This window comes from Candoia aspera, chromosome 2 (genome assembly GCF_035149785.1).
Source record: "Candoia aspera isolate rCanAsp1 chromosome 2, rCanAsp1.hap2, whole genome shotgun sequence".
Lineage (NCBI taxonomy): Eukaryota > Metazoa > Chordata > Lepidosauria > Squamata > Boidae > Candoia > Candoia aspera.
This window is the reverse complement of record NC_086154.1, coordinates 53,066,218-53,093,546: the sequence shown is the minus strand read 5'-3', so window position 1 is coordinate 53,093,546 and position 27,329 is coordinate 53,066,218. Positions and strand designations below refer to the sequence as shown.

Here is a 27,329-nt window from a genome sequence, read left to right as displayed (position 1 = left end):
CATGCATTTGTGCTGTACAAAACTTACTCTGCCAACTGTGGCTTCTGTCTCCCTCCAAATTATTAAATATTAAGTGCAGATCTCAGCTATTCAAAAATTGTCGATCCCTGGTTCAGTATAATGTGTGAACCCAGTAATTATTGCTGCAATCAGCAGGGAAGTGATGAAGGTATTTATGACTGTGGTGATGGCTAGATCCATCCTCTTCCCCAATGGACAGTTTTTTGGGGGGATGGAATTCATATAATTCTTTTAATTTCAATTATTTATTTGCTTTACTGACTGAACTAAATAACCCGTGATGGTGGTTAATTAAGAAACACAGTGTAATAGCCAAATGCTCATTTTAATTATACACAGTACAATGTATTTGCTACAGACTTTGCTAAAATTTACCAAAAAAAAAAGTAATTTCATAGTTTTTAAAAATAAACTTTTTTTTTAATAAATCCATAAATAGGTGCCAGTAAAATGTCAACATTGATACTTTGTTCCCTTTTTATCATGCTTTTCACCTCTTCCGGTAAACACTATGTAAGGGAAAACAAGCTAGACGGGTCTCTATGTCTGTCCCCGGAAGCCTTATTACAAGCAATAAAACCGTTTTTCAAAAAATGGAGAACAATTCAGTAACATCAGAATTCTTCAGACTTGTATATCCTTTGGAAATGAAGTGAATTCAATATGAATTGGTGCTTTATCTTACTAAGTGTATGAACCAGCTAGTAGAAAAGCTGCCTGTCCCCAGGACAAGAGATTTTAAAAGTCAGGCTATACCAGTTAGTTAGGCACTATTACTGCACAGAGCATATGACAAACCTTTGTCAGCACGTATCATGAAAATATTTCTCTAAAAAAACACCTCCACTTCAAAAAACAGTGCAGATCCTCTATCAGGTTTCAGCCAATGCCGTATTTACAGTTACAAACCTCTACCGTTACAACCCACGCTGAAATACCTGCATCTGTACTATTATACCCTTCTACAGATTCTACCATCCGTATACCCATGCTTAAAAGCAGTGGGGTGATAATGCACGCACAAATGCTGGAATCTTATTCTTAGTGAAATAACTAACATCAACATGTCTCCAAATCTTTTCTCAATAGCGAGAAAGCAATTGAGAAAGGAAGACTATTTCAGAGCAGACAGATGGCAAGATAGGGTAACTCAGTTGCTTTCTTCCTCCCTTTTATCAATCATTGGTTCTGAGAGTATTAGAAGCCATATTAGCCAGGATATGTAAAGTGAACTAAGGATGCTATTTGGGTTACCCTAGTCACACCAGTACTGGCTCTCATATTTTAAACACACATAATGCCAATCTTAAGGAACTTCTACCTTAATCCTATTGATCATAGCAGAAAGCAATCAATTGCAAATAATTTGTCCAATCTTTGTTAAACTCTGGCTTGTGTGTGTAGGTATGCAAAAAAGGTATATTTTACATCTGGCCATTCATTTTTAGGCAGAGCCCCTTCTAAGGCACAATTACCCTCTATTTAAAATAAAGCTCACCAAATTTCTCCACAGATCACAATTTTGAATGTCTGAGTTCTTACATTTTTGTTTAGACACACAATGTAGGCCAGATAAAAAATGCCAACAGCCTACATGCCCTATAACCAGTCCAGAGACAGAGAGTGCACTGATGTCTGAGAGCAGATGGAGGTATGTATCTTATCTGCATTGCAACATCGGTTATCAGCTTGAAACATTCATCAACACGAAGATGCACATTTGGTCATGAATCCTCCACGTAGCTCCTGATTCCAACACATAAATCTGTGAAAGAAGGTTTGATCCAGCATACAAATCTAATTTATGGAATTTAGGACAGGGGTTATCCTCAGGTGATGACTGTTTATTAACTGAGACAAGAAAGCTAATGATTTGGGAACTTGAAAAAATAGGCAGAAGTCAAAAACCTGAGATCCCTCAAACATTTTTTGGGAAGAAATGGGAGGATCTTTTCTACACTTTGTTGATCACAATTCAAATACCTGAAAATCCCATGTTAAATTTTTAGTACAGCCATTCACTATAATCAATACATTAAAAGCATGCCTGTGAATTACTCATGCACTTTATTTTCTAAAATACAATAAAAGCAGATAACTTATGATCTAATAAGCATTTTATGTAACCATAATTATTCCAGATAGTCTCGGTATTTATGACACCCTGTAAATGTCCATCCTAGCTATACAGATTGGAATTTAGGATTTCAGCACCATGAGGGAGGCAGTTATATTCTTACTTTTGTTATATTCACAAAGAAGTCAACTGATTTAAAAGGGACTGATACCGAGTCTGAGACTCAGAAAAAAGGATGATGTCACCTCCATGATTATGTAAGCTAGGAATCAATGCACAGAACAGTGCCATTATAATAGCTGTGTATTATTATTAACTATAGTAAGAAAATTTAAGGATGGAGCAGGGAGGTTGAAGGGAAGGCAGACATAAATTCTGCTGTTGGTCAATTTAAAAAAAAAAGGAATTCAGAGAAACTGGTGCCTAATCTGACTATATTTACAATTTTGATCTTGATCAAAGAGAACTTTGAAGAGGTGTTGCACATTAGAAAAGGGGAATTGGGGATAAGTCAAGGCAGTTCTGCTTCCTTGCTCCATGAGAAGCACACAACTTCTCCCAACATTTTACAGATGTGCAAAGAGAGGTGTGCAAAGCCTCTTCTGCTCTATATGCTTATATGTAATGTAAAAACTTGTACTGAGATTGCACAATTGGCTGTATGTAGATTAAGTCATCTGCTATGCCATCTGATACTCTCCTTTAATGTTATAGTGGTGATGTTGCAAACATAGCTAGACACATGTGCTTATGTACTTCTGACATTTCCCAATCCCAGATACTTTGTAAAGCACAAAGGGAAGGGGCCAAATGAAATACATATTTCAGATTTTAACATTTTTGCATAGACTATGAATTAAAATAAACTTTGTAAATTCAGTATTAAAGCATGAATTCAGAATGCAACCATCTTTTTTTAAAAATTCAGTTTGGAATCCTAATATTTTTATGAATACTTACTATCACACAAAGAGCAAAACAAACCAATACTTGTTAATTCTATCTTCTTTGCTATAATGCAAAGTCTAGATGTCATCCTATAAGCAATTCAACTGAGAGTAAGTTTATATTTTCTGTAATATATAGAACTTCTTGAAGTTCTACTATGTGGCCTCGTGGTGGTGGTGAAATATTCCCAGGAGGGATGAGCAAAGGATATTGGGGGTACATGCCAAGAAGAGATACTCCCAGCGGGGTCATTCAAGGCACGAAGGTCACCCAGCTGTCCAGCTAAAGCAAGCAGGCACCTATACTGGGCAGCAGTGATATAGGAAGATGCTGGAGGTGGATGATCACTTTAGTGCCAAGAGCGAAAGCATAATTTCACAATGCACAAGAGAAAGCAATGGTAAGCCACTCCTGTATTTTACCAAGGAAACCATATGGATAAACAATAGGATGATACAGCGCTGAACAATGGGCCCCTCAGATTGGATGGCACTTAACATACAACTGAGGAAGAGCTGAGGATCTTTTAGAAGTACTGTTTAATGGTGTTTGACAGAATTGATCAAAGCCTTCGGGACATCTGATTGCTTCCATGGAGGAAGAGAACATTCAAAAATGCAAACACAGAATTAGTTCAATGTGGAATTGACCGAACATGGAAGCACAGTATGTTGGTTATGGCTGAAAACTGGAATGCCAAAGTTGCAAATAGTAAAGAGGAAAATGTAGTTGTGCTGTATGGCCTAGGAAACTGAAATGAAGCAGAAGAATGACTTACCAGTTTCTGCCAACCCAATGATTTCCTTATTGCTTACGTAGTCTACAAAATACCAAGAAACAGAGGAAAGCTACCTGGGTGTCAGACTGCATGGTGGAAATTGCCAAAAAGGAAGAGAAGCCAAAGCCAAGAAAAAGATCTCAGGAACAAACTTAATGAAGAATTTCAGAGAACCATTCAAAGAGATGAGAAGTAGTGTTACAAAGATGTCTGTAAAGATACTGAAGCTGGAAGTTGAAAAAGCTAAGGAATACCAAAAAGTAATAAACATGTGTTTCACCGATTATAAAAAGGCCCTTACTTGTGTCAACCATGTTAAGCTATGAAATGCATTAGAAAAACGGGAATCCCAGAATATATCTCATTGCCCTCATAAAAAACCTATACACAGGATGGGAAGCCACAGTCCAGACAGAATATGGTGAAACAGACTGACTCTGTATTGGCAAAGGAATAACACAAGGCTGTCTACTTTCTCTTTATTCATAAAGCCTAGCATGTTTAATTTATGAGGTAGGTTGGATTTTAAAATGAATGTGGTTTTAAAATTGGAGGAAGAAACCTCCAAAACCTGCGCTATGCTGATGACACTTCTGTGATAGATGAAAATGTAAATGATCTGCAAGCTCGAGTAATGAAAGTCAAGGAGCACAGTGAAAGAAATGGGAATAAGATAAAATATAATGGAGGCCAAACTATTGACAACAGCTATAGCAACCAGTGCTAAAACTGACAATGAAGATAATGAAGTGGTGGATAGCTTCTGCCTTTTAGGATTGACTGTCAAGAGTAAAGGAAGCAGCAGTTAAGAAATATCCCACAGACCAAAACTTGGTAGGGTAGCAATGGAGACTTTGGAAAAGATGTTCAGATGCTTTACATGTCTATACCTACAAAGAACAGAATCTTGCAGGAAATGTTTTCCCCTGTGATGCTCTGTGGAAGTAAAATTTGGACTCTGAAGAAGCAGGGTAGAAAGAGTATTGACACTTTTGAATATTGGGGTTGGAGAAAACATGGATAGTTAAGAAAAGAAAGAAATGGATCATAGAACAAATTAATCCGGAGTTCTCACTAGAGGCAGAAATGACCAGGCTTAATTTATCATTTTGGGGGCACATTAGGCAAAAATTGAGCTCTCTTGAGAAGTCCATAATGCTGGTAAAGGTGAAAGGAAAAAGAAGATGGACAGCAAGGTGGATTGACTTAGCAAAAGGTGCAGCTTTTGAAGTCCTGAAAGGCCAGTTTGGAGACAGATCATCATGGAGGAGGTCTATCTATGTGGTCACAAAGAGTCAACACCAACTGGATGGCACATGATTTGCCAATCAATCATAGTATATAGAAAATGTAAGCACTAATTATACGTAACATTTTAAGTCTGGAACAATCTGGTACAAACTAAGTAATTTTCAATTCTTTGAGCAGTTCGGTTAAAGAATTTCGCTAGTATTCTGTTATGAAACAGATTACAAATATTTATGCACATTTGCATAGATCTGCACATTTCTATCATAAGACTTCAAAGGTATTATTTTGGAAGAAATTGAACCAATTTTAGAGACAATTTAATGTACTTTATTTTTTTAAACTGTCACAAAAAGCAGTCTGTTCTAAATGGCAAGATACATGTGTAGTACTATCAATTACAGAGGTATTTCTATGGCATATTCCCCTGCAACAAAGTGTTTTATGCAGAAAATAGACCATAAAATTTGCTATCAGTGTAAGAAAAGTAGTCCATCTGAAATGCTTAAAAGTCTGAGAATGGTTTTCAGTAAAACCATCAGGCATTTAGTATCTCAAACTGAATCTGGCACGTTTCACGTGCTTCATTTGATGTACCTGATACCTGGATGTCATTTCTGTGCTAGACAAACCCAGATAAATATAAATCCACAGTGTGTGTGTATTTGGAATGTAAATATGTGGCATCTAGTAATGTCATGACAGACAACTGTGTTACTCTAGTTTGCAATTATGTTACAGTATTTTTTAAAAAAAAACAGATTTAGGCAAAATAATGAATCTTTATAAACGCGACTAATTCTACAGGTCATCTGCCTCATAGAAGGCCAATTCTCTTTGCTTTGCTATACTATTTAGCCACATGACAAAACAATGAGATGACTGTTCCAGCATTACTGGAACAGTCAATAAGTGATCACAACACTTCTGCACTTAAGGGTGCTGTGAAGAGCCCTGAGTCTCAAAGGGAAGAATAATGGACAGAAATTCATGTTTCTGCTGCAAGTAAACAAATGTCTCCCATCCCTTATGATAGCAGCTATTTTTATATTTTACTGAAAAGATCCACTTGAAATATGACTCTTTTCCAAACAGATTTCCTATGCAATACTTCAGTTCTATTAGAAAGACTAAAGGAAACCAATGTTGCTGAATTCTTTCTACTGATAATGGGGTCCCTACGTGTTTTGACAATTTCCCCCTTTAAAATTTATGCCCAAGAGACTAGCTCACACAGGTTCATTCTTCAGTACTTCCACTGAAGAGACCCTCAAAGCTATTACACTGTAGACTACTTAAACAGAAGTTCTTATTTGTCTTTGCATGAGGGTGATTGTCTTTTTCCTTCTACCTTTCTCAGGAGAAGCTTGCAATAAATCCATATGTATAACCCCACCACTTGGAAGGGCATCATATTCAGCTCTTGATATAAAGTGGGGCCCAGCAGATTAACCATACCTTTTAATTGGAATTCACAATAGCAGTATCGTTACTACCTTTTTCACAAAAATCCTGAAAATACAGAGAAGTCTACAGTGACATAGATTATCTTGTACTATTCTCTAACCAGTTTGAACTTTTACCTGAAACTCAGTATAGGTAATATGTGAGATTTGTAACGTTCTCTAAAATCTGGTCTTTACGTTTCTTGTCTTTGCAATACATAATTGCAGCAAAAGCTAGTCTCTGTATAATACTTACTGAAGTACAGTAGGTACGGAGAAAGACCTAAACTGGTAGCAATGTCAATGCTATGCAGCACTGAACTTTACAGCTCGTAAGAATCAATTTGAGCAAAGATCTTTTCTAATCTGGGAATAAACAAACAGTATACATCACAATATAACATACTAAAGAATCTTAGCTGCTAAGATGTGTATTAGCAATATGAGGAAGCAAGTTAATTCTGAAACAAATGCACGCCCTCACTTACTTTTTGGAATGATTATCAAACCATAATCCTGTAAAAACAGTTTGAAAGGAGCCTGCTCACATAACACTCGAACGTATTTATATAAATAATATAACAAAAAATCCCCACAATGTTCCCATTCACAGGATCCTCTTTTTAAAAAAATAATTATTGGCACACCATTACATCAGATTGGCCTGAATATATCGTAGCATCAATTCTTTAGATCACTGACAGGCAGAGATCTCTGCAGCCCCTGGCAAGCAGGGCTTTTCTCCCTTTCTGCCACAGCAAGTTTCTGAAGAAAGAACATGCCTAACCATTTCTATACCAAAATGTCCATTATTATCCATCCAAGGCTGACTTCCTTCCCCCTGGGTGTCTGACTAGTAAATGTAGTAAATGCAGGATTCACCTAATGAACATATGGTTATGTCATCACAGATATTGATTGGTCAGTTTGAATTTCCCTCTTTGGTTTTCACTGAAATATGTACGTATGTATGTTTTGTGGATTCTTTTTTATACCTTCCTACGATCTTGCTCTGCTGAAACCCCACAGACTTCCCTGTTCTGGAAAAACCATTCTTAAGAATGCAAATGATGACTGATGCCTAATTTATGCTGCATGTTTTTTAAGAGAAACTGATGATTTAAAATAAACTTCTTTTTGCTGGTGCTTTAATAAACATATCCAAATGGAAATGGAGGTGATCTAGTTCTTTTCCCTTTAACTTGGTTTTATTTACTGTGTTGGGTAATACTCTCTCATCTAACTTCCATGGAGATTAAAAGAACTCCTGGAAAATCGATCTTGCCCTTCTCCATATGCATAAGAGATGGCAGTGACTATTCTTAAACAGCCCTCACTCATACAGAAATGATTAAAAGATAGCACCCACCAAATCCCTAAATGTCACCTCTGAAACCCAATTTAAAAAAAACATTTTTTTTTAAAGTTGCCAAAATCTAAGATTTTGGAATCTTGTGCAGGATTTTGCCCAAACTTCAGCATTTTGGAAAGGGGTTGCCCATGGCCTGAAAAGTGTATTGATGCCTGATGTAAAAGCTGCTATATAGAGACATCAATTTAGGACCTGGCCTTGGTTCAATTAAACATGCTCAGTCTCTATTCAATTTCACTTCGTTCCTTCATTGTCATGGACTCAGCTGAAGTAAAATGAAATTATATAATAGTAATGCTTATAGTATTGGATTCACAGTACACAGTCAAACATTTCTGTTTAATGCCGATGTTCTATTAGTAATCACTAGAGTTTTCTGTTAGTTACTGCTTAGGAATCAAAGGCTGGATACAGTAAACCTGAAGAAATGGTACAAGATAGTATTTAGAAGCAGCATCTCTCAGGCATCTCTCTTTTCTATGTAAACATAATTGTAAAACTACATCTAACTGAAATTAAGGCCCCTTTCTTGTCTACACCTTGTAGAATATTCAACTTTAAAGCTACTATTCTGAAATTACAATAAAAACATTCATCATGATAATCATTGGAGTCAAAATTGGAGTAGTAAGCTAAATTATACAGACAGACACTTTATACTGCAAAAATTAAAACAGGTTCAAATGTTTTAACTTTTTCATACTGATATTCTACAAAAACTATCTCTGATACTAGCCTTATCTTAATCTCTGCTAACTGAACTCATAAATTTCCTTCCAATAATAAAATGCCATGTATTTTCCTAAAATAGTGTAGACAAATTCATTGGGTATATTCATAATTTTGAGCGCATATTATGCCAGTTTCACATTTAATCTTTTAAAAATAAGAAATCTTAAAAAAAAATCAGACAGGACAGAAAGCCTATGGGTATCCAGGGAGGTATTCATGATCATAGTAGTACCATCATGCCTAACCCGTTTTGAGATGACTGACTGCAAGGATTTCATTTTAAAACGTGGCCTTTGATTCTGGGACAGGGGCATGGGGTTCTTTAGAAATACCATATGCTGGACACTGAAAAGGTGACTTGGAAGACTTGCAGTCATTATACTCACTCTTCATTTCCCAGTTTAAGGTGCTAAAAAAAGGCAACTGTTACTAATATCTGCACTTCTTAACCACTGGCCTAAATTTAGCCCAATGTAAACAAGGATAGTTATCTTAAATTAACTAAGTAGAAATAGTTCAGCAGTTTTTGACTAATAGGTGCAGACTTTTTATATCTAGTGTTGATTGGTCCTGAAAAATATAGTGTGAAGCTAATTTGAAGATTGTTTGTAGCATAATGGAGGAAATCAGGGGCAGAAGGAATGGGTAAGAAGGGAGCAGTTGGAAGCACAGGGCCTATTATATAAAAGAAGTGTCTTATAAATCAGCAAATGTGCCTTATAATGAGAATTCCTGAGCCACTATCTGACAAAGCAATTGTATGATTTTTAGAACTCCATACCATGAGTGGTCAATTTAGGAAAATGACCAATAATCTCCTATACATAATTCAACATTTAGCATATACCTATCAACAAACAGCTTCTTAATACCACTGACCAGAGAAAGTTCAAGAACAGCCAATTCTGTAATTGCTGAAAATACCTAAAAATGAAAAAAAAAATCCTCTAGATGGGATAATTTGTAAGATGCTCTGCAGCAATGAAAGAAGAGGCTAAGATTGAAAGGAAAAGTATTCAAATGATCTCTGAAGAATGCTGACCATAATGAAATTAATAAAGATGAGAATCAGCAATCTACAGTATTAACTAAGGAGACTATAACAACTGTGCAAAATAAACTACATCTATTTTAACTTATAATTTTCAGCCTATTTAAAGTAAGCCCTATACATTTTCAAAGGCATTTACTTCCAAGAAAGTTCCACTGAAACCTGTAGAACTACCATCCAGTGAAATGTGTTCAGGATCAAGTCTTCTGAGGTGAATATGAAACAAAACAAAACAAACACCTATGCATTATACAAATGCTCAGTCCTGCACCTACTGCTTTCTCTATCTGAAAAAAACAAGAGAAAAATACTTGTTTTAAATGGTTTGCACCAGCAACATTAGTATCCAGGAAAACATAATTTCATAATTTATGAGGTTCCTCATTTTAAATGAGTTGCTTTCTCCTATGCAGAAAATCTGTTATTTCATACTTGAAACACTGCTACGAAGTGTTTCGTCGCCCCATGTAATTTTAAATTCTTTTTTCTGGAATGTGGAGAGTTTAAAGAGGCAGTCTGAAAACTTGGCTGCCATAAAAGCATTTAATGTTGTCCAAGTTGATAAGGTCCCTTTTGGAGGTGTCAGTGAACAGTAAAATAGCAGTTTTGTACTCAGACCATTTTATATGAAGATATTTTAGTAGCTTCATTCTGTGCAACTTACTGCCAAATTGCACTAGTTCCTCGAAAAAAATCTAGTAGAAATTGCTACAGAATGACTGCCGCACTTTCAGATCTATACAAGAACGTTCCTTCATATTTTAAAAACATGCTGCAAATGTTAATGTCTTAACCCACAAAAACACTAGGCTTGTGCAAAGTGTCTGTATAGAAGAGACCCAGAGCAAAGGAGAAAGAAGGGAAGGCATCCCCTAAATTCCAGTAACAATTAGAGAAATTATATTATCAGCAGCCACACCCCCACCCTTCTACAACATCCTTGCTGTCAAGTTTGATGCTGTCTGTGTTTTGCTCACTGAACACAGGACCTCCATGTCTCATCATTAGCTCTGTTGCCATTTTCACAAAAGCTTCCTCTACATTGCTGGAGTCCTTTGCGGAAGTCTCTATGGCACAGATGATCTCATAGTGTTCAGCCAGAGTCTGAGCCTCCTCTAGTTGAACCTCCCGAAGGTCACTTAGGTCAGACTTGTTTCCTAGGAGAAAATGGAATTGTTGATAAGATTAATTTTTAAAATGTTATTCTGAAGGTTAGGGAAAATGTTCAGTTTGGAAGGTCTACAGAAAAAGACAACAGCAGGGATAGATAACGCTGTGCTTGAAGAGCAGCAGGACCCCAAAAGTGATGCAAATAACCAGCCTAGAGATGAGATACCACTGTTACCTTGGAGATGAGAAAAAAAAAGGTAACAGTGGAAGCTGACAAAATATCTGTGGAGAAAGGATAAAGAAATCTGAGCCACTGGAAAGTGTAACGTTAATCTTCTGGATACCAGATTTAGAATTCTATCCCACCTTGATGCTGACAAAGCATGCATTTCAACATAATAATTCAATTTCGTGAAATGAGTTTTATATCCCTTCCAGCCTAGGCATTCCTGTATTAACAGGATCACATTACTTACTTCGTATTTAATTATCACTGGAACTAATGACAATGAATCTCTATATGGTATTTGTTCACTTTCTGCCAGCCATTAGATCAGAAACCTGAACAGAAGGGACACAGATACCTAACAGATGAAACTGTTCAAAGTTTATTTAATATATCTTGGCCAAGAGCCAAGACTATTTCATTCTGAATCATCTGAATGCAAATATCATGCATGCTATTCAACGCCTATATACTCTGTGGGAAATTTACAGCATGGCATAAACATGAACCAGATCCCAACAGATTTGAAGGCAAAAATTTCCCTGCTTTGCTAATGACTAGGCAGTAATTCAATACACTCTGAAATGAGGGAGAAATTATTTTATTTCTGGAAATAAAGAAATGCCTTTGCGCAAGCTGCTATTGACTGATTATGCATAGGCACAATTCTTTTTATTTCTGGCTTACCAAATAGATTTTTCCACACTCACCAATTAGCAACTGTACTATGTTGGAGCCTGCATACTTCCTCACATCCTCGATCCAGCGAGGAATGGACTGGAAAGAGCCTCTCTTGCTAATGTCATAGGCTAGAATAGCTCCATTGGCGCTTCTGTAGTAACTCTGGGTTATGGTCCGAAACCTTTCTTGACCAGCTGTGTCCCAGATCTGTAACTAAAGGAAATAAAAAAGAAGCAAGCCTGTCAGTTCTTCAATCAAAAGTTGCTGGTTGTACTTATCAGGTGACCCTTTCTTATGCATATTGATTGAAGGCATGTAAAATAGTTATGCTTTGAATTCAGGTATCTATGAGAGCACAAAATAATTCCACACCCAATTGAATTACAACACATTATCACTGGGTAGCCACAGCCAAGTGTGTTGATTTTCCAGATGTCCTTCAAAACCTGGTTATGCCATCAGGCCTGGGGGCCTCAGGGGACTGGCAAGGTACGCCACCCAGAGTCACTTTTTCATGAGATGGGTGGCTACATAAATTTGAGGAATGAATGAATGAATGAATGAATTTGGCCAGGGAGAGGCGGCAGCAAGTTCAAGAGGGCAATGGTAGATAAGCAGCCATGGCTCTTTGACATTACTGGTTACCACAGTGGCAGGAAGAAGTTAGAGTGAGCAATTATAATTGTGATGCAAGGAGTTGTTTAGGAGTTGGCAGTGTTGTGTGCACCCCACAAGCTCCGAAGCACTGTTTTGCCTTCAAATCCAAGGTGTTGCACAGACCTGATAGATACCTAACCTCAAGCCATGAATAAGTTATCACTGAAATAAAAGTATTGCATTAGATTTTTGTATGGTCTACTTTAGGACTAGCATTAGGAAATCCTGTCTGTGTTTGTATGAAATGAGTGAAATGTTTTGAAAATGCAGATTGTATTGAAATAGAATAGGAATCAAGATTAACAGCAGAAATACAGGTAGTACAAGTTATGGCGGCCTTGGAAAGGGTGCTTTACGGCCTGTAAAGCACTTCCAACCATCATAAAACATCGCACCACCCCCCTGCAGTCACATGATCACAATCTGGGTGCTCCAAAACCTGCTCGCACTTATGACTGGTCGCCAAGTGCCCTGCCATCAAGTGATAGCCATCTGCAATCTTCTCTGTTGGCTTCCCAAAGAAGTCAATGGGGAAGCCAGCAGGGAAGGTTACAAGCTACTGCCTGCCAAAAGGAGTACCTCTCAGTTCTTCATGCCTGCTTGCACAGAGCAGGAATCTTGAAGGATTTCACTCACGCCCCCCAGAGGCACCTCGTGCTCCTTACCTTATGCACTGCCTCTCCGCTCAGGGGCTGAGAATCCTGCTTGGATCTCGGCTCCCTCTCATCTCTGGGGGCTGTTTAAAGAGCTCCCTGCTGAAGGAATACTGGTCTGTGCAAGCAGGCATGAAAGGTTTAGCTAAGTCCTTGTGCCTGCTTGCATGGAGTAGGAATCTCAAAGGATTTCTCACACACACACACACACCCTCGGAGGCACCCTGCGCTCCTTACCTTACACACTGCCTCTCCACTCAGGGGCTGAGAATCCTGCTTGGATCTTGGCTCCCACTTCGCTCTTGTTTAAAGAGCTCCCTGCCGAAGGATTCTCAGCCCCCAAGCAGACAGGCAGTGTGGTAAGGTAAGGAGCACAGGGTGCCTCTGGAGGGTCGATGAAATCCTTCGAGATTCCTGCTCTGTGCAAGCAGGCACAAAGGATTTAGCTAAACCTTTCATGTCTGCTTGCACGGAGCAGGAATCCTTTGGCAGGGAGCTCTTTAAACAGCCCCCAGAGACGAGCGGGAGCTGAGATCCAAGCAGGATCCTCAGCCCCTGAGCGGAGAGACACTCACGCGCGGCCTGCACCAGACCTCCCAGCATCTCTCCCACCCCCCAGAGGCATCCCACGCTCCTTATCTGGGACTCCGTCTGCTTAACGATCCATGAGATTGCTTAACAACTGCAACTGGGAGTGTTATTATGGTCGTTGAGTGAAGCAGTAACATGCCATCTCACTTAATGACAGCTTCGCTCAACAACCAAGATTCCAGCCCCAATTGTGGCCATTAATTGAGGACTACCTGTAAGATCTTCACCACTAGTGATATTGGCTTATTTGTATTTTATTGCATTATTTGTATTGTATTGTAATCTTAACTGTATAATATCTAGAACCTCTAGAATGGTTTATAGAAATTATAAAACAATAAGTGTCAAATGTACACATTGATAACTAGCTACATTCAAAGTCTTACTTGACCTCCTACTAACCCATGTAATTATGAATAATGAGCACAGGTAGTCCTCACCTTCCAACTGCAATTGGGACCAGCAACTCCGTCGCTAAGCAACATGGTTGTTAAGTGAAATGTCACGTGACTATACCTGACTTATGTCAGTTCTGCTGTGGTCATTAAGTGAATCACTGTGGATTGCTAAGTGTGACATCATGTGACCACAACGTGAGACTTCCTGCCGGCTTCTCCATTGACTCTGCTTGTTAGATGCCATCTATGATGGTCACAAATTGTGATCAAGTGCTGCAGGATGTTGTGACGGCTGCAGGTTTGAGGACCAGTCATAAACCTACTTTTTCAGCACAGTCATAACTTCAAACGGTCGCTGAATGAGGCAGTCGGTAAGTGAGGACTACCTGTACATAGATATGTCTTCCTGATATCTTCCTTCAAGGAAGAATTTTTAATCAGGATTTTCTTACTCAAATTGCAATATATTATTCAGGTAAAAATGAAGTACTATCCTCTAGCTAGTAAGCGGTGCCAACTTTTGAAAAACTTAAGAATCCAGCTTGTTCCAAACCTTACAAGCAAACATGTGGACAGTTCTTTCTGTACTCCGAAGTTTCAAAATAGTGAAATAAAATATAACTGCTGTTTTATTTAGTAGTTTTCATTGCAAAAATCACATTGCAAACTTGTATTACTTACATATGAAATCAGGTGCACATACCATATTTGAAATTATGCATCTTTGAAACATAGTCTTGCACTATGATTTGTATTTCTTAATATGCTGTGCAAGCTAATCTTTAAATCTGGACAAAGTCTATTCTTATGTTGCAACAGTAAATATGAAAAGATTAATTAGTTCAATCTCCTTGCTAACTATCCTAGTATCAATACGCATATTAACTTAGATAAAGGCAAATGCACAATGTAGAACAAACAATGCAAGTTGATAGAATGGAATTTTCTCTCTCGATATTTAGCATTAGTAAAAGGGATTTGTGCGCAAATATTGATATATCAGTTTTGTGGCTGAATGCAAATCATTTTGCTTTGAAACCAATTCTCAAAAGCAGCATTAAAAGAGCTGCAGTTCAAGAGGTGATGTAAATTCCATACGGGGGGCAGTCCGATTTACTTTCCTCTTAGAAGCTGCTTCTATAGAAGTCACAAACTATCTCACTACTGCATTAAGTTCCTAAACCAAAAGTTTGAAGAGCAGTTTAGAGATTTTCTGGAAGGGCCCTTCCCACATTTCCTCAGCTTCCTGACAAAAACCCAAGATAACTGGTGAGGTCCAAATAAATCAAGTAACAATGAACACTTATTTCAGATGTTCAGGACCAAGGTATTTCCAAGTCTGTATACAGACCTTGCTTAATGATTGCCCTGTTTAGCGACCATTCATATGAAGACAATGAAAAAGTAACTTTACAAGCAGTCCTCACATTTATGACCATCACAGCATCCCTGCAGTCATGTGATGACATTCAGGCACTTCACAATTGGTGGGCATTTATGACCATCGCAGTGTCCAATGGTCAAATGATTGCTATTTGCATACTTCACAAGAAGCCGGCAGTAAAATTGCAAGTTATGGTCACTTGATGTCTTATTTAATGATCTGTGGTGACTCGCTTAACAACTGAATGGGAAGTTATGTTGCAAGTCCTTCGTGGTCATGTGATGTTTTGCTTAGCGACAGAGTTGCAGGTTCCAATTGTGATTGCTAAGTGAGGACTACCTGTAATCCCTTCTTGCCAATTCATAATCACCAACATCTGAACCTGCTGGGATGTTCTGGGTGTACACTCCTGGCATAACCTCTGGGTCATATTCTGAATTCTATTTTATATAGAATTTAGAAAAATTGGAAGTGGGTAAGAGAAGGGAGCAAGAACTAGAAACTAATTCTATTAAGGGAAGTGGTACTGTTTAGGCTTGTCAAGAGAAGACTGAGGGGGGAGATAACACTTTTCAAGTACCTGAAAGGATGTCATACACATGTAGGCCAAGACCTGCTTTCTATCATCCCAAAGGGTAGTACAAAAAATAATGGTTTTAAATTACACAAAAGCAGATTCTGGTTGAATACTAGGGAAAAAAATAGCAGTTCAAAATCAGAATTCCAAAAGATGGTGAACTTTCCTTCAAAATACGTATTCAAGCAGAAGCTGGACCAGCACATGTCATAGATATTTCAATTTGGATTCCTGTGCAGAGTAAGGATTGGATTCAATGGCTTAGGTAGCCCTTTTCAACTCTGATTCTTTAATTATATTGATATTAAATAAGTATATTTAATAGCTACTTTCTTTTAAATATAAGTTTAACATTTGTGTATCTCATTACAACATTGGGACTGGAATCAAAGAAAATTAACCAACTGCTGTATGGATATAAATAACAAATTATTTAAATAAAATAATTTAAACAAATAAAATAAATTTAACCTACCATGAATAACCTGCAGTTTAGCAATAACTAATTGTGACGTATTGCACACGTTGTCTTTGGAAAATTTCTTTGTTACTTTCAAAAACAAGGTCTGGAAAAGCATTCTATTTACTTTCCCAGTACTTTGAACAGGTTTATAACCCTCTTTGGTATGCTGTGTCACATAATAAAGCAGTTGCACAATGTGTCTGTTAAAGTCGATTAAAATCCTAAATCTATTCAGCACAATCCAAATCACTTTTGCAGATCACCCTACAAAATCCTATTGTGACATCTAAGTTTTTCCCCATTATTGACATCCATGAGATGTCATTGATCCAGATTACAAAGCATGACAATTATTTTAAAATTAAATGTACATTAAAGGCATTTATGTTATATATAATAAAACTGTTTATTGTACTGAATGCAAATGGTAATACTTCCCTGAAATGTGGGCATTTTTATGAAATCTACCCTTAATAGTGAAGGGGGTATATTTAGTTTATACAGATCTAGATGTTTACTATATTTATTTATCTTTATCTCTCTTCATCTCTCCCTCCCTCCTCTCTCCCTTTCCCTATATATCAGTATTTATTGAGAACCTTTATTCTAATGTATTAGCCTGATTTAAAGCATTACAAAAAACCTGCCCACCCCCAGTTAATTTTACAGTGCGCCACAGAGCTGGAATCATATTTAAACCAGATTGCCCATCTTTGCTTTAGCACACAAACATTCACATGAGTTACGGACTATGACATGACAAAACTACTCACACAGGGGTTACAGCCTAATTTCTGCATGATACCAACGGAATCTTAAACAGTTCAGTGTAGCCATCTCCTAAGTAAGTAAAGGACTTTGCCTTGAAGTTTGTTGTAAGCTTTATACTTATCATCAGATAAGTGACGTGGACTCTATCATACACAAACAGGCTCCAAACCAAGTTCATGAGCTACATACTAACATAGCCCAATTACAAGAGAATTCCTAATGTCATATTATTTTCAAACATTACATATAACCTCCTGTGGGGAGTTTTAATAGGCCTGAAATATCACAACTGAGGTCCTGCGAGAAGCTCAGAGGCTTTTCAAACATTCATAAGCACCTCCAGAAAGGCAGTCATTTCCACAGGGGCTGTGCAGTATCTGATATTGTTACCTTCTGAACTCTGGGTGGGAGGCAAATTTACCTTTTCTTTTAATTTTTTAAAAAGTTATATCGAGGTAACTGAGCTGCAATAAGCGCAAACTCCTCGGCAAATCCTGTGTTTGTGATGAATTCACGGCTCCGCCAGGGATGTCAACCGATCGACTGGTAGATCTTGGCCGCCCTTCGGTCTCCGGGGAAAGGGGCGTTGCCATGCCAGCTTCTTCTCCCCCGACCACAGCTGTTGTTCTGTTCGCACACCTGTTACCTGCCCGGCTCGTGCCGCGAAGGGAAAAAGGACGGGGTTGCCGCGAGGCGCCTCCCTCCCTCCCTCGTCCCCCGCTGCCCACCTTGACCCGCTTGCCCTGGATCTCCAGGCTCTTCATGGTGAAGTCCACGCCGATGGTGTTGCCCTGGCGCTCAGAGAAGGCCCCGGTCTTGAAGCGCTGCACCAGGCATGTCTTGCCCACGCTGGCGTCGCCGATCAGCACCAGCTTGAAGAGGAAGTCGTAGTGTTCCTCCGGGTCCGGCCCGGGCGGCGCCGACGGGGAGCCGGGCATGACCGCGGCGCTGCTCCCACGGCTGCCCAGCGCCCGGCCTAGCGCTCAGCCCGCCGCAGGCCCCCTCGCTCCCGTCTGCCCGCCGCAGCGCCCGCCTCAGCATCCTTCCCCGCCCGCCTTCCCCTGCTAGGCCGGGGCAGTGGGCATGCGCGGCGGGAGCCAGCGTCCTTCCTCTTGCACGCACCAGGCGTGGAGGGCGAGGCAAAAGTGCGGAGCCGCCCCTCGTCGCGCTTAGTGGGAGGGCCCGCGGGCGCAACTTGCTTCGCGGGCAAGGAGGAGGAAAGCCTTTCTTTTAGCTAGGTGTTGAGGTCGCACGGTAGCCACATTTCCGTGTCATGGTAGCTCTCTGGTCCCTTGGAACAGGAAGGGGGCGTATGCGTCTAGAGAAACCCCGTCACATGCGTGGTGTATGCAGTGCACCACTACCCTTGACTCTTGAGCACTAAGTTCCCCAGAATTAGAGGCAATGGGTGTTTTACGTGCAATGACTTACATATTGCCCCTTGGTTTTCTCAACAGTAACAGTTGCCAGAAGAATAGCCGAAAGAAACAAAACATTGGGTTCCTTAGAGGCGAAGCTAAATGTATTAGTCTTTAGGGTGTGGCAAGACTATCTGTGTAGAAGTCACAGTGAGGGTGGCCAGTCCAACGTGTGTAAAAACTGATGATGAAATAAGTTCTAATAGTCTGGATGAGCTCCCTGCAGCAGAAAACGTTGTTGGCTGAAGTGAAGAAAAATGCAACCCTGCAACTAATTATTACATTCACATAGCCATTTGTAATAAATAACTAGCACCTGCTTTATATAAGTTATCTCTCTGGGTGTAGGAAATACAGTAATACTCAATGCATTTGCTTATTAGTTTTCAGAAATTCTCAAAACTGAAACAAAGGGTAGCACCCCACAAGACAGACAGGAGGAAGATGTGGCCAGGTCTGAAGGAAGAAAATTTTCCAGAATCAGTTTATTGAGTTAATTCTTGAGGCAAAATTTGTTTCAGCACCATAAATTACACACAGTGGGAAAACGTCGTAATATCTGTGTTTCTCCATATGGCTGTCCCTCACTAAAGCCAGGGCTGCAACTAGGGGGGGCAAGTGGGTCATGTGCCCCTGGCGCTGTGCTGGGGGGGCGCCAAAATGAGCGCTGGGGGGGCGCAAAAATGGGCACGGAATCCATGCTTGCCCTGGGTGACACAGACCCTAGTTGTGGGCCTAAGGCTGACACTTTTAAATAATCTTATTTACAAGTATGTTTGTTTCCAAAGATGTAATGAGGGACTTGGGCTAGTCCTTTGCATGTTTGTTGACAATACCAAGTGCTGTAAAGTTTCTGAGATTAGGCTCTACCTTTGTAAAAGTCTGGTGGTGGTTTCTTCTGTAATGTAACTTTATTACAGGATGTGTCTTTTGCCTATGGCTCACATAAGATGCTCAGCTGTTCTTTCTGTCACAGAGGGAGCCCTTGGCAGTCTTGCAAGATCTCTACCCCTATTTTTATGCTGCTGTTGTTTCCTGAGGTGTGATTAATTCAGTCTCTCCTTGTTTGAGTGAAATGGGATGCACCCTTTTTCATCTTAGTTGGAGAACCATCATGTGTGTGTGTCTGTGTATCTGAGTGTTTACATATACGTGTGGTATGGCTATGTTTGAGCTGCAAAAATCTGGACCACCACTAGAAAGCAGCAGGAGTTTTCTTTATCTCTTGGATCAGGGCCGCAACTAGGGTCTGTGTTACCCAGGGCAATCATGGATTCCACACCCATTTTGGTGCCCCCCTGTGCTCATTTTGGTGCCCCCCCCAGCACGGTGCCCGGGGCACATGCCCTGCTTGCCTCCCTAGTTGCGGCCCTGTCTTGGATAGCTCTAGTAGTAGTTTGGATTTTGTGGTTCAAATACAGTAGCCATAATGCGTGGCCCGATACCATAACCATGGCTGGTCACGTGATCTTCAAACTTGATTAAAACACTCATTTCAGAAACAATGCCTAGCCAAAGCAAGTTTATCAATGAAAGGGAAAAATACTGATACTGCTATGCAGTAAATTGTGCTGGAAATTACCTTACATTTCCTTATAAAATGATGATATCTAAACCTAATCCAGAATAGATTACTTAGCAAGAAGAACATCTGTGGTTGCCAATCTTGATGTAGTGGAATGGAAAGTTAGATGTATTCTTTCTTGTCATCCCTTATAGAATTACTCTTTGCATTAATCACTATTGATCAAGTCAAAACAAAACTCCAGTTTTCCCTGATGTGAACATTTGCCACTATTGTTTATGACAAATGTTCTGTGGTTAACTCTAAAAGTAAACATAAAGAATAGCAGTAGACATTAATAAATACATTCACACATTCCATTCAGTGCATGTACAATTGATATGCCCATATAATTATGCCAGTCCCATGCACATCATTCAATTTATGCACATTGTCAATAAATAGTTGAATTGTATGTTATGTATATATGATTATTATGTATAAACTCTCTTCAAGCTTTGGAAAATGGACATAAGAAAAACAATGGGCTTTGGCCTGCTCTCTCAACCTTTGACAGTTCAATTAGCATGATTTGTAATAAGTATGTGATCGTATAGTTGAATGGGATGACGACCCTCCATAGAATTGGGATCTTAATAATATATGGCCAACTCCAAAGGAAAGTCAGAAATGGGGGGGGGGTAAAATATAGTCCACCCCCTCTGTGCATTTAAAATATGGATTGAGGGCTATTTAGCATTCTAAAATTCTAAGTACTGAAGGGAAATGGGAATGGGTACTGGGATTTTGAGGTAATAGCCAATATCTTTTTGACCACTAAAGAGTATCTGAGAGAATATTGTGACTTTTGTATTGCTGCTACATATCACAAAGTGCTGATTAACTTTGCCTTTATTTTTCATATATGTAGAGTTTGCCACTTTCTGGGGAATATGCAGAAAAAATGCCCGTATTTCCTGAAGTATTTCATTTTCAAATATTGAGTGCTTTTATCCTATACTTTAAAAAGGTTTTAAATTATAAGAGAAAAAAAATTACATTTAAATGGATTTTTATTTGGGTTGAAAAACACTGTTGAAAATCAGTATATCATTAGTTTTATCTCTTCAGGTAAAGCACTAGATCTATATACCTTTCTGTGACGTCATCATAACATTTGATGGGCTTGTAAAGTATTGTACTAGTAAGTGAAGTATTCTGTAATCCAGCTAACAAGATCCTCCTCCCAAGCAGTGTAGTCTGTTGCCTTCCTTTATTTTCCTAAGCCTTGCCAAGCATAGTTTTTACTCATCAATCATCTGCCTGCATTACATACCCAAAGGATGTGAGTTTCTGCTTGCTGATCATTGCCTCAAGGGAGCAGTCAGTCTTTATTTGGGGCTGACTGATTTTTTTCTTCTTTGCTATCTATGGTATTCCTAATAGCCATCTCCAAATTTGAAAGCATTCTATCTCTCCCTCTTTCTTAGTGCCCAGGTTTTACAGCCATTGCTTTAACAGGAAAGTCCATTGCTTTATCTCTTCTGATTTTTTTGGTAATTGAAATGCTGTTCTTCTTCTAAGTCTTAAGCTTTGCCTAAGTTTGTCAGTGCCTTCTTTCTTCTGATTAATCTTGTCTTTATTCTTCAGCATATCTTGCATGTTTATCTGCTCCTGAGCCCAAGAAAACAAAACTATTTACTACCATCACTTCTTCATTGTCAACTGTAAATTCACAAAGTGTGACATAATTTTTGTATTTTTAATATTTAGCCCATTTTCATTTTTTAATTTCAATTTTTATTTTCATAATGAGGTCTCCTAAGTCTTTACCTATGGCCTACAAAGTGGGATTGTCTGCAAATCTCTCAGACCTGCTTTGAGCTTCAGTTTTGATTCTAGTGTCCATCTCTTCCATTCGCACCATTCTTATAGTGTATTGCTTATAAACTAAACAGATTGAAGAGACAATACTTGTGTTCCTTCCTTCCTATTATGAACCACTGTTTCTCCAAATTCGGATCATACAACAGCTACTTGCTCATTCTAAATATTCTTCAGAACAATGCAGGAGTTCTGCCACAGCTGTTAGCCTTAATATGTTCCATATTCTTGCATGATCTACATAGTCAAAGGCCTTGCTGTAGTCAATGAAGCAAATATAAACTTCTTTCTTGTGTTTTCTTGCTCTCTACATTATTTATTTAATATTAGCTATCTGATCTTGTGTCCCTCTGCCTGTCGGTTCATTTATCATTTCTCTTATCAAATATATTTTTTAAAATTTAAAATCTTAAACAAAATTTTGCTTGTGTGAGAAATTAGTTCAGCCTTTTAGCCATTTGTGCATTTATTGAATCTCCATTTCTTCAGTATAGGTATCATACAGGATGTGGCAAGAGGGGCATTGTGATTCTCCCAATGTGCATTGTGATGCAGATACTGCCCCTTACATACTTGTAAGTGATGTCATAATATAAGTATGAAAGGGTGAACCCTGTATTTTGACATCACAATGCATGCTTTGTTATTTTGGGATCATTATATCTACCTGTAGGTACTTCTGACTGAATTACATACCAATCTCTCTAGGCCACACATTTTTGTTTCATCACAAAGCTGTTAGCATTTTACTGTCTCTTCCCTTGCAGCTTTTGACAGTTCGCTGGGTATTTCATCTGTTTGTGATGCTTTCCTATTTGGCAATTAGTCTATTTCCTATCATGCCTGATTTTCTAGTAGACGTAATTTCCTTCTAAATATTTTATCATTGTTTAAATGTTTCTGCCATTCTATAAACTGGTTTGTAAAAGAATTCAATATAATATTTCTGTCTTTCCTTAATCTTATTTACCTATATCAGATCTCTTCCATGATTCATTATGCTTATGTAGCGGGACATTTCCTGTGATTTCTGTGATCTTCTGAAAACATACCTTATTTTCCTTTCCTTGTCATATTTCCCATTTTATTGACATTCTTGATTGAGATATCTTGTCTTACTGTTTCTTGTTTGACACTGTAAGTGTCCTAAGGCTTTCACCCTCCATCTTTTCCAACACCTTTTGAAAGCACCGGGAACTTTTCCTATTTAAAATTTTGGATTTTTTCCTGTGCTTTGGTTTTTATGAAGTCTCTTGCCTCTTGCATAAGTTAAACATAGTAAATTGGTCCCTATATGGATTGTAGTGGGGACGCGGTGGCGCTGCAGGTTAAACCGCTGAGCTGCTGAGCTTGCCAATCGGAAGGTCAGCAGTTGGAATCCGCATGACGGGGTGAGCTCCCGTTGCTAGTCCCAGCTCCTGCCAACCTAGCAGTTCGAAAACATGCAAATGTGAGTAGATTAATAGGTACCGCTTCGGCGGGCAGGTAACGGCGTTCCGTGTAGCCATGCTGGCCACATGACCACAGAGGAAGTGTCTTTGGACAAACGCCAGCTCTTTGGCTTTGAAATGGAGATGAGCACCGCCCCCTAGAGTCAGACACGACTGGACTTAATGTCAAGGGAAACCTTTACCTTTACTTATATGGATCGTATATCTGATAGTACAATCTCCAGGTCATATCTTATTGGCACACCTGCTCTCTTTAATTTTCTACAACCTTTAGTACTATATCCTTTAATAAAGACACCTGTCAGGGGAAAGAGGCATTTTTCATCTTTTTCAGCCTCAGCAGTTATTTTGATCCAGTGAGAAAATCGTACATACCTCCTTAAGTAGTGCATAGCCTCTGTTAAGAACACAGTTGAGGTCTGACAGCATGACTACATAGTTAAGTGAGAAGAGAAGGGCAACAGCAGTTATTTAAATCTTTAAAGATTTTCCAGTCCCAATTATTTAAGACACTGTTTTCTTTATTATATTTTCTACAGGTGATTGGTATGTCAGAACTTGTATGACTTTTCCAGATGCATTGCCATATGGCATTGTTTTAAATTGCATTATACAGTATTGTGAGTTTTATATTGTATGCTGCCCAGAGTCAAGAAGGAGTTGGGCAGCCAATAAATTTAACTATTAATTATAATTATAGTCAAAGAAGGCCTGGAGCTGTTCTGGCTACTTCATTATGGAGTTCTGTTTTGCATATGTTAATCCAGCTTTCTTATGAGCTTTGTTTTATTTCACATATTCCAGAATTAAGTTCTGGTATTGAAAGTAGGTTGCAAAATTTAATTTTGGCACAAATTAAACCCTGCAGCTAGCCTGGCTCTACCATTAAGTAAACTGAGGAAGCTGTTTCAGGTAGAACACTGAACTGTGAGGCATTTAATATCATTGTATTTTACTGCCAGGAGTGGGGAGAAGTACTAGTGGGTTTGTTTGACTCTGATGCAAAAATAACCTTGACTTACTATTCAGGTGACTGTTAGTCTATGTCCTGTTCAGACTATGTAACCAGGCAGAGTAATATCAAAAATATCCTTTATTAAACAACTATTTACAATAATTAAGTCCTTGAAGCATGAAGAACTGGATTCAGTCAAGCCCAACTGGTCAATGACAAGACCATGAACAGGACTCCCCAACAGGAACTGGATGGCTGGAGGACTGAGGACTGAACTGGATGGGACTTGAAGACCCGCACTGCGCTTGGAGCTGGTAACTGGAGTCTCGAAGCAAGACTAAGGACTGGAAACAAGGCTGGACTCAACTGGAAGCTCTAGGCTAGGCTGGACCCTCTGAACTGGAGACTTGGAGCAGGACCGGGAACTCAGAGCAAGGCTAGATTCAGCTGGAAAAAGCAGTCCAAAAAGCAGTCCAGTCTCTGGACTGGAGACTCGGAGCAAGACTGGAAACTCGGAGCAAGGCTAGACTCAGCTGGAAGCCCTGGACTAGGCTGGATTCTCTGGACTGGAGACTGGGAGCAAGGCTGAACTGCAAACTTGGGGTGAAACTGTGGAGTAGAGGCACGGCAAGGTGGGACTAAGGTTGCTGGACTTGGCTGGGATCTTGGAGCAGGACGAAAGACGTGTCTAGCACACATACAGGATGACCGCGGAGTTCCAAAACTGGATGCAAGGCTGAGACGGCTGGGCTCAGTGAATACAGGATCCTCCATGGCAGCAGAAGCAGGATTCAAGTCCTCCTCAACATGGAGCAAGGGTGCTGATTTTTCTTCGGCAACAGACGCTGTCTCCGATGCAGGTAGGGACTCTTCTGCTGAAGCTGCAGGCTTGGAGGATCAGTTGTCTCCGGTAGCTCGCTCTTCGCACGCCTGCCTTTTATGCCGATCCTTCGTGTGCCTGGACCCTTCTGCAGCCAATCGGGCTGCCTTCTCCTTTGCACACTTTTCTGCTCATTGTTGGCGTATGCTGATTGGAGGATTCAAATCCTCCCCTGAATCCTGGCCAATCAGTGCCTTGGAATCTTTCCGCGCTGCTGACTCATCTCTGGGTTTTGCTTTCCTGGTTTCAGCCCGGTAAGTTTCTATTTCCTCCTCTGACTCAGAAGGAGTTTTGCTTTCTGAGTCAGAGGCAGGCTTTACTCTGACAGTATAGAAGCATCTAATGTAAAAGTTGAGTTTTAGCATAGAGACATAATCCACTGTTGATTTGTTGTGAAAGTATATCATAAATATAACATGCATCTGCTATTTTGGAATATACTATTCATCAAATTGTTGCTACAGTTTTTCAATAAAATACGTGTCAGATATTAATAACAGATTTCCTGAAAATGTTCTCAGTTATTTTTTATGCTTTCTCCCAATTGTTCTGTTTCACAAAATAACTTAATGAGATCCTTTTAGTTCTAAAAGTATACACTGTATTTCTACAATATACATTCTGTGAACAGCTGTTTTAAAATGCATGAGCATTAAAAAGTTTTCATATTTTTATGTGAAATGATGTTGCCAGCTGGGAGACAGAAAGAAAACTTCTGACAAGTAAGCACTGCTGTGGATTTGTTTGTCTGTTTTTGCATATATATAGTTCTCTGGGTTGATATCTCTCTCCTTTGCAGGTGCAAGAAGCTACATAAGTAACTATATAAGAAGCTATGCAATTTGAGCACAATACTACAATTTGCATGTATAATAAAGTAGAGCTGAAGTAAAAAAGGCTGCCTTCACTAAACTAGCTTTAAGCCATTAGTTGCCCTATATTACTGTATATGTTAACAGTGTCCATTGTGATTTTTAAAAAATGTTTCTTTTAAACTGATATAGGAGGATTTTTGAAATAATTAATAAAAAAGAACATAATTTAAGCATGGTTTAAGCTCCCTCACAGTACAGTTAGGCCAGATTTTTAGTATTTCCTGCGAAGAAAGACAACATTTCTCAGCAGATTCTAGTCAGGTTCTTATAGGCCTTGACAAGAAATATCATCAACAATTTCAAATGAAGTATCCTTTTTGTAAAAAATACAAGGACAAATCCTCAAACGAACAACTAAGAGTCTTAACTGTACTTCAGAGTACATAACATGATTATTAAGGAGATGTAAGCCCTCGTCATTTGTTACTTGCAGAGAAGAAACTCACGCATAGAAGCAGGAGTGGTATACCACTACTGCCACCACATCTTGACATATTCAAATCAATACAGGAATAGAAAGACATCCTTGTCTGGGAGCCATTGCTCATGCCTAGATGTTCTTCTTCAAGTTTCTATATACAATGCATGGGTGGGTGAAATGTCAGGACAAGATCAGTGGTACAGCCCAACTTCTCTTTCTATGGGTAACCAGTATGATGTAGTAGGTTAAAGTGTAGGCCTAGGATTGGGATTGATGTGGGTCAGTCATCATTTCTTACCCCAGTGCACCACATAACATCAAGGTTATGGGAAAAATTGGAGGATAGAGTGCTATGTATCCTTCCTCCAGGTCATGGAAGAATCATGTGAAAATCAAACAAACAAACAAACAAATAAATAAAGGGGAAACATGATATCAGTGTTCAGGTACATTCTGAGATACATTAAAAAAATGTCAGGAACTATTTTCCACTGCCATGGGGACTAGGACCAGGAATAATGGATAGAAGTTGCAGCTACCTAGATTTTGCTTAAACGTAAGGACAAATTTTGTGATCGTAAGAACTGTAAAACAGTGGAACAGTCTACTTATGAAGGTTGTGTGTTCACTATCTCTGGAGATTTTTAGGAAGAGCCTAGACAGCCACCTCTCAAGGATGATTTCATTGGTTTTCCTGAACATTGCAGAGGGTTGGAGCAGATAATCCTTGAGGTCCTTCCAACTCCACAATGATGCAA

At 39.1% G+C, this 27,329-nt stretch overlaps 1 protein-coding gene across 1 annotated transcript; it reads right to left on the bottom strand.

Moving 5' to 3' along the window:
* Positions 1-327: 327 nt before the first annotated feature.
* Positions 328-18,216, bottom strand: RAB43 (RAB43, member RAS oncogene family). Its single transcript, XM_063291826.1, has 3 exons — positions 17,912-18,216; positions 11,719-11,902; positions 328-10,829 (listed from the first exon to the last, which is right to left on the bottom strand). The coding sequence occupies exons 1-3, from the start codon at positions 18,119-18,121 to the stop codon at positions 10,579-10,581; spliced, it is 645 nt and encodes a 214-aa protein (XP_063147896.1). The 5' UTR covers positions 18,122-18,216; the 3' UTR covers positions 328-10,578.
* Between the last annotated feature and the right edge of the window lie 9,113 nt (positions 18,217-27,329).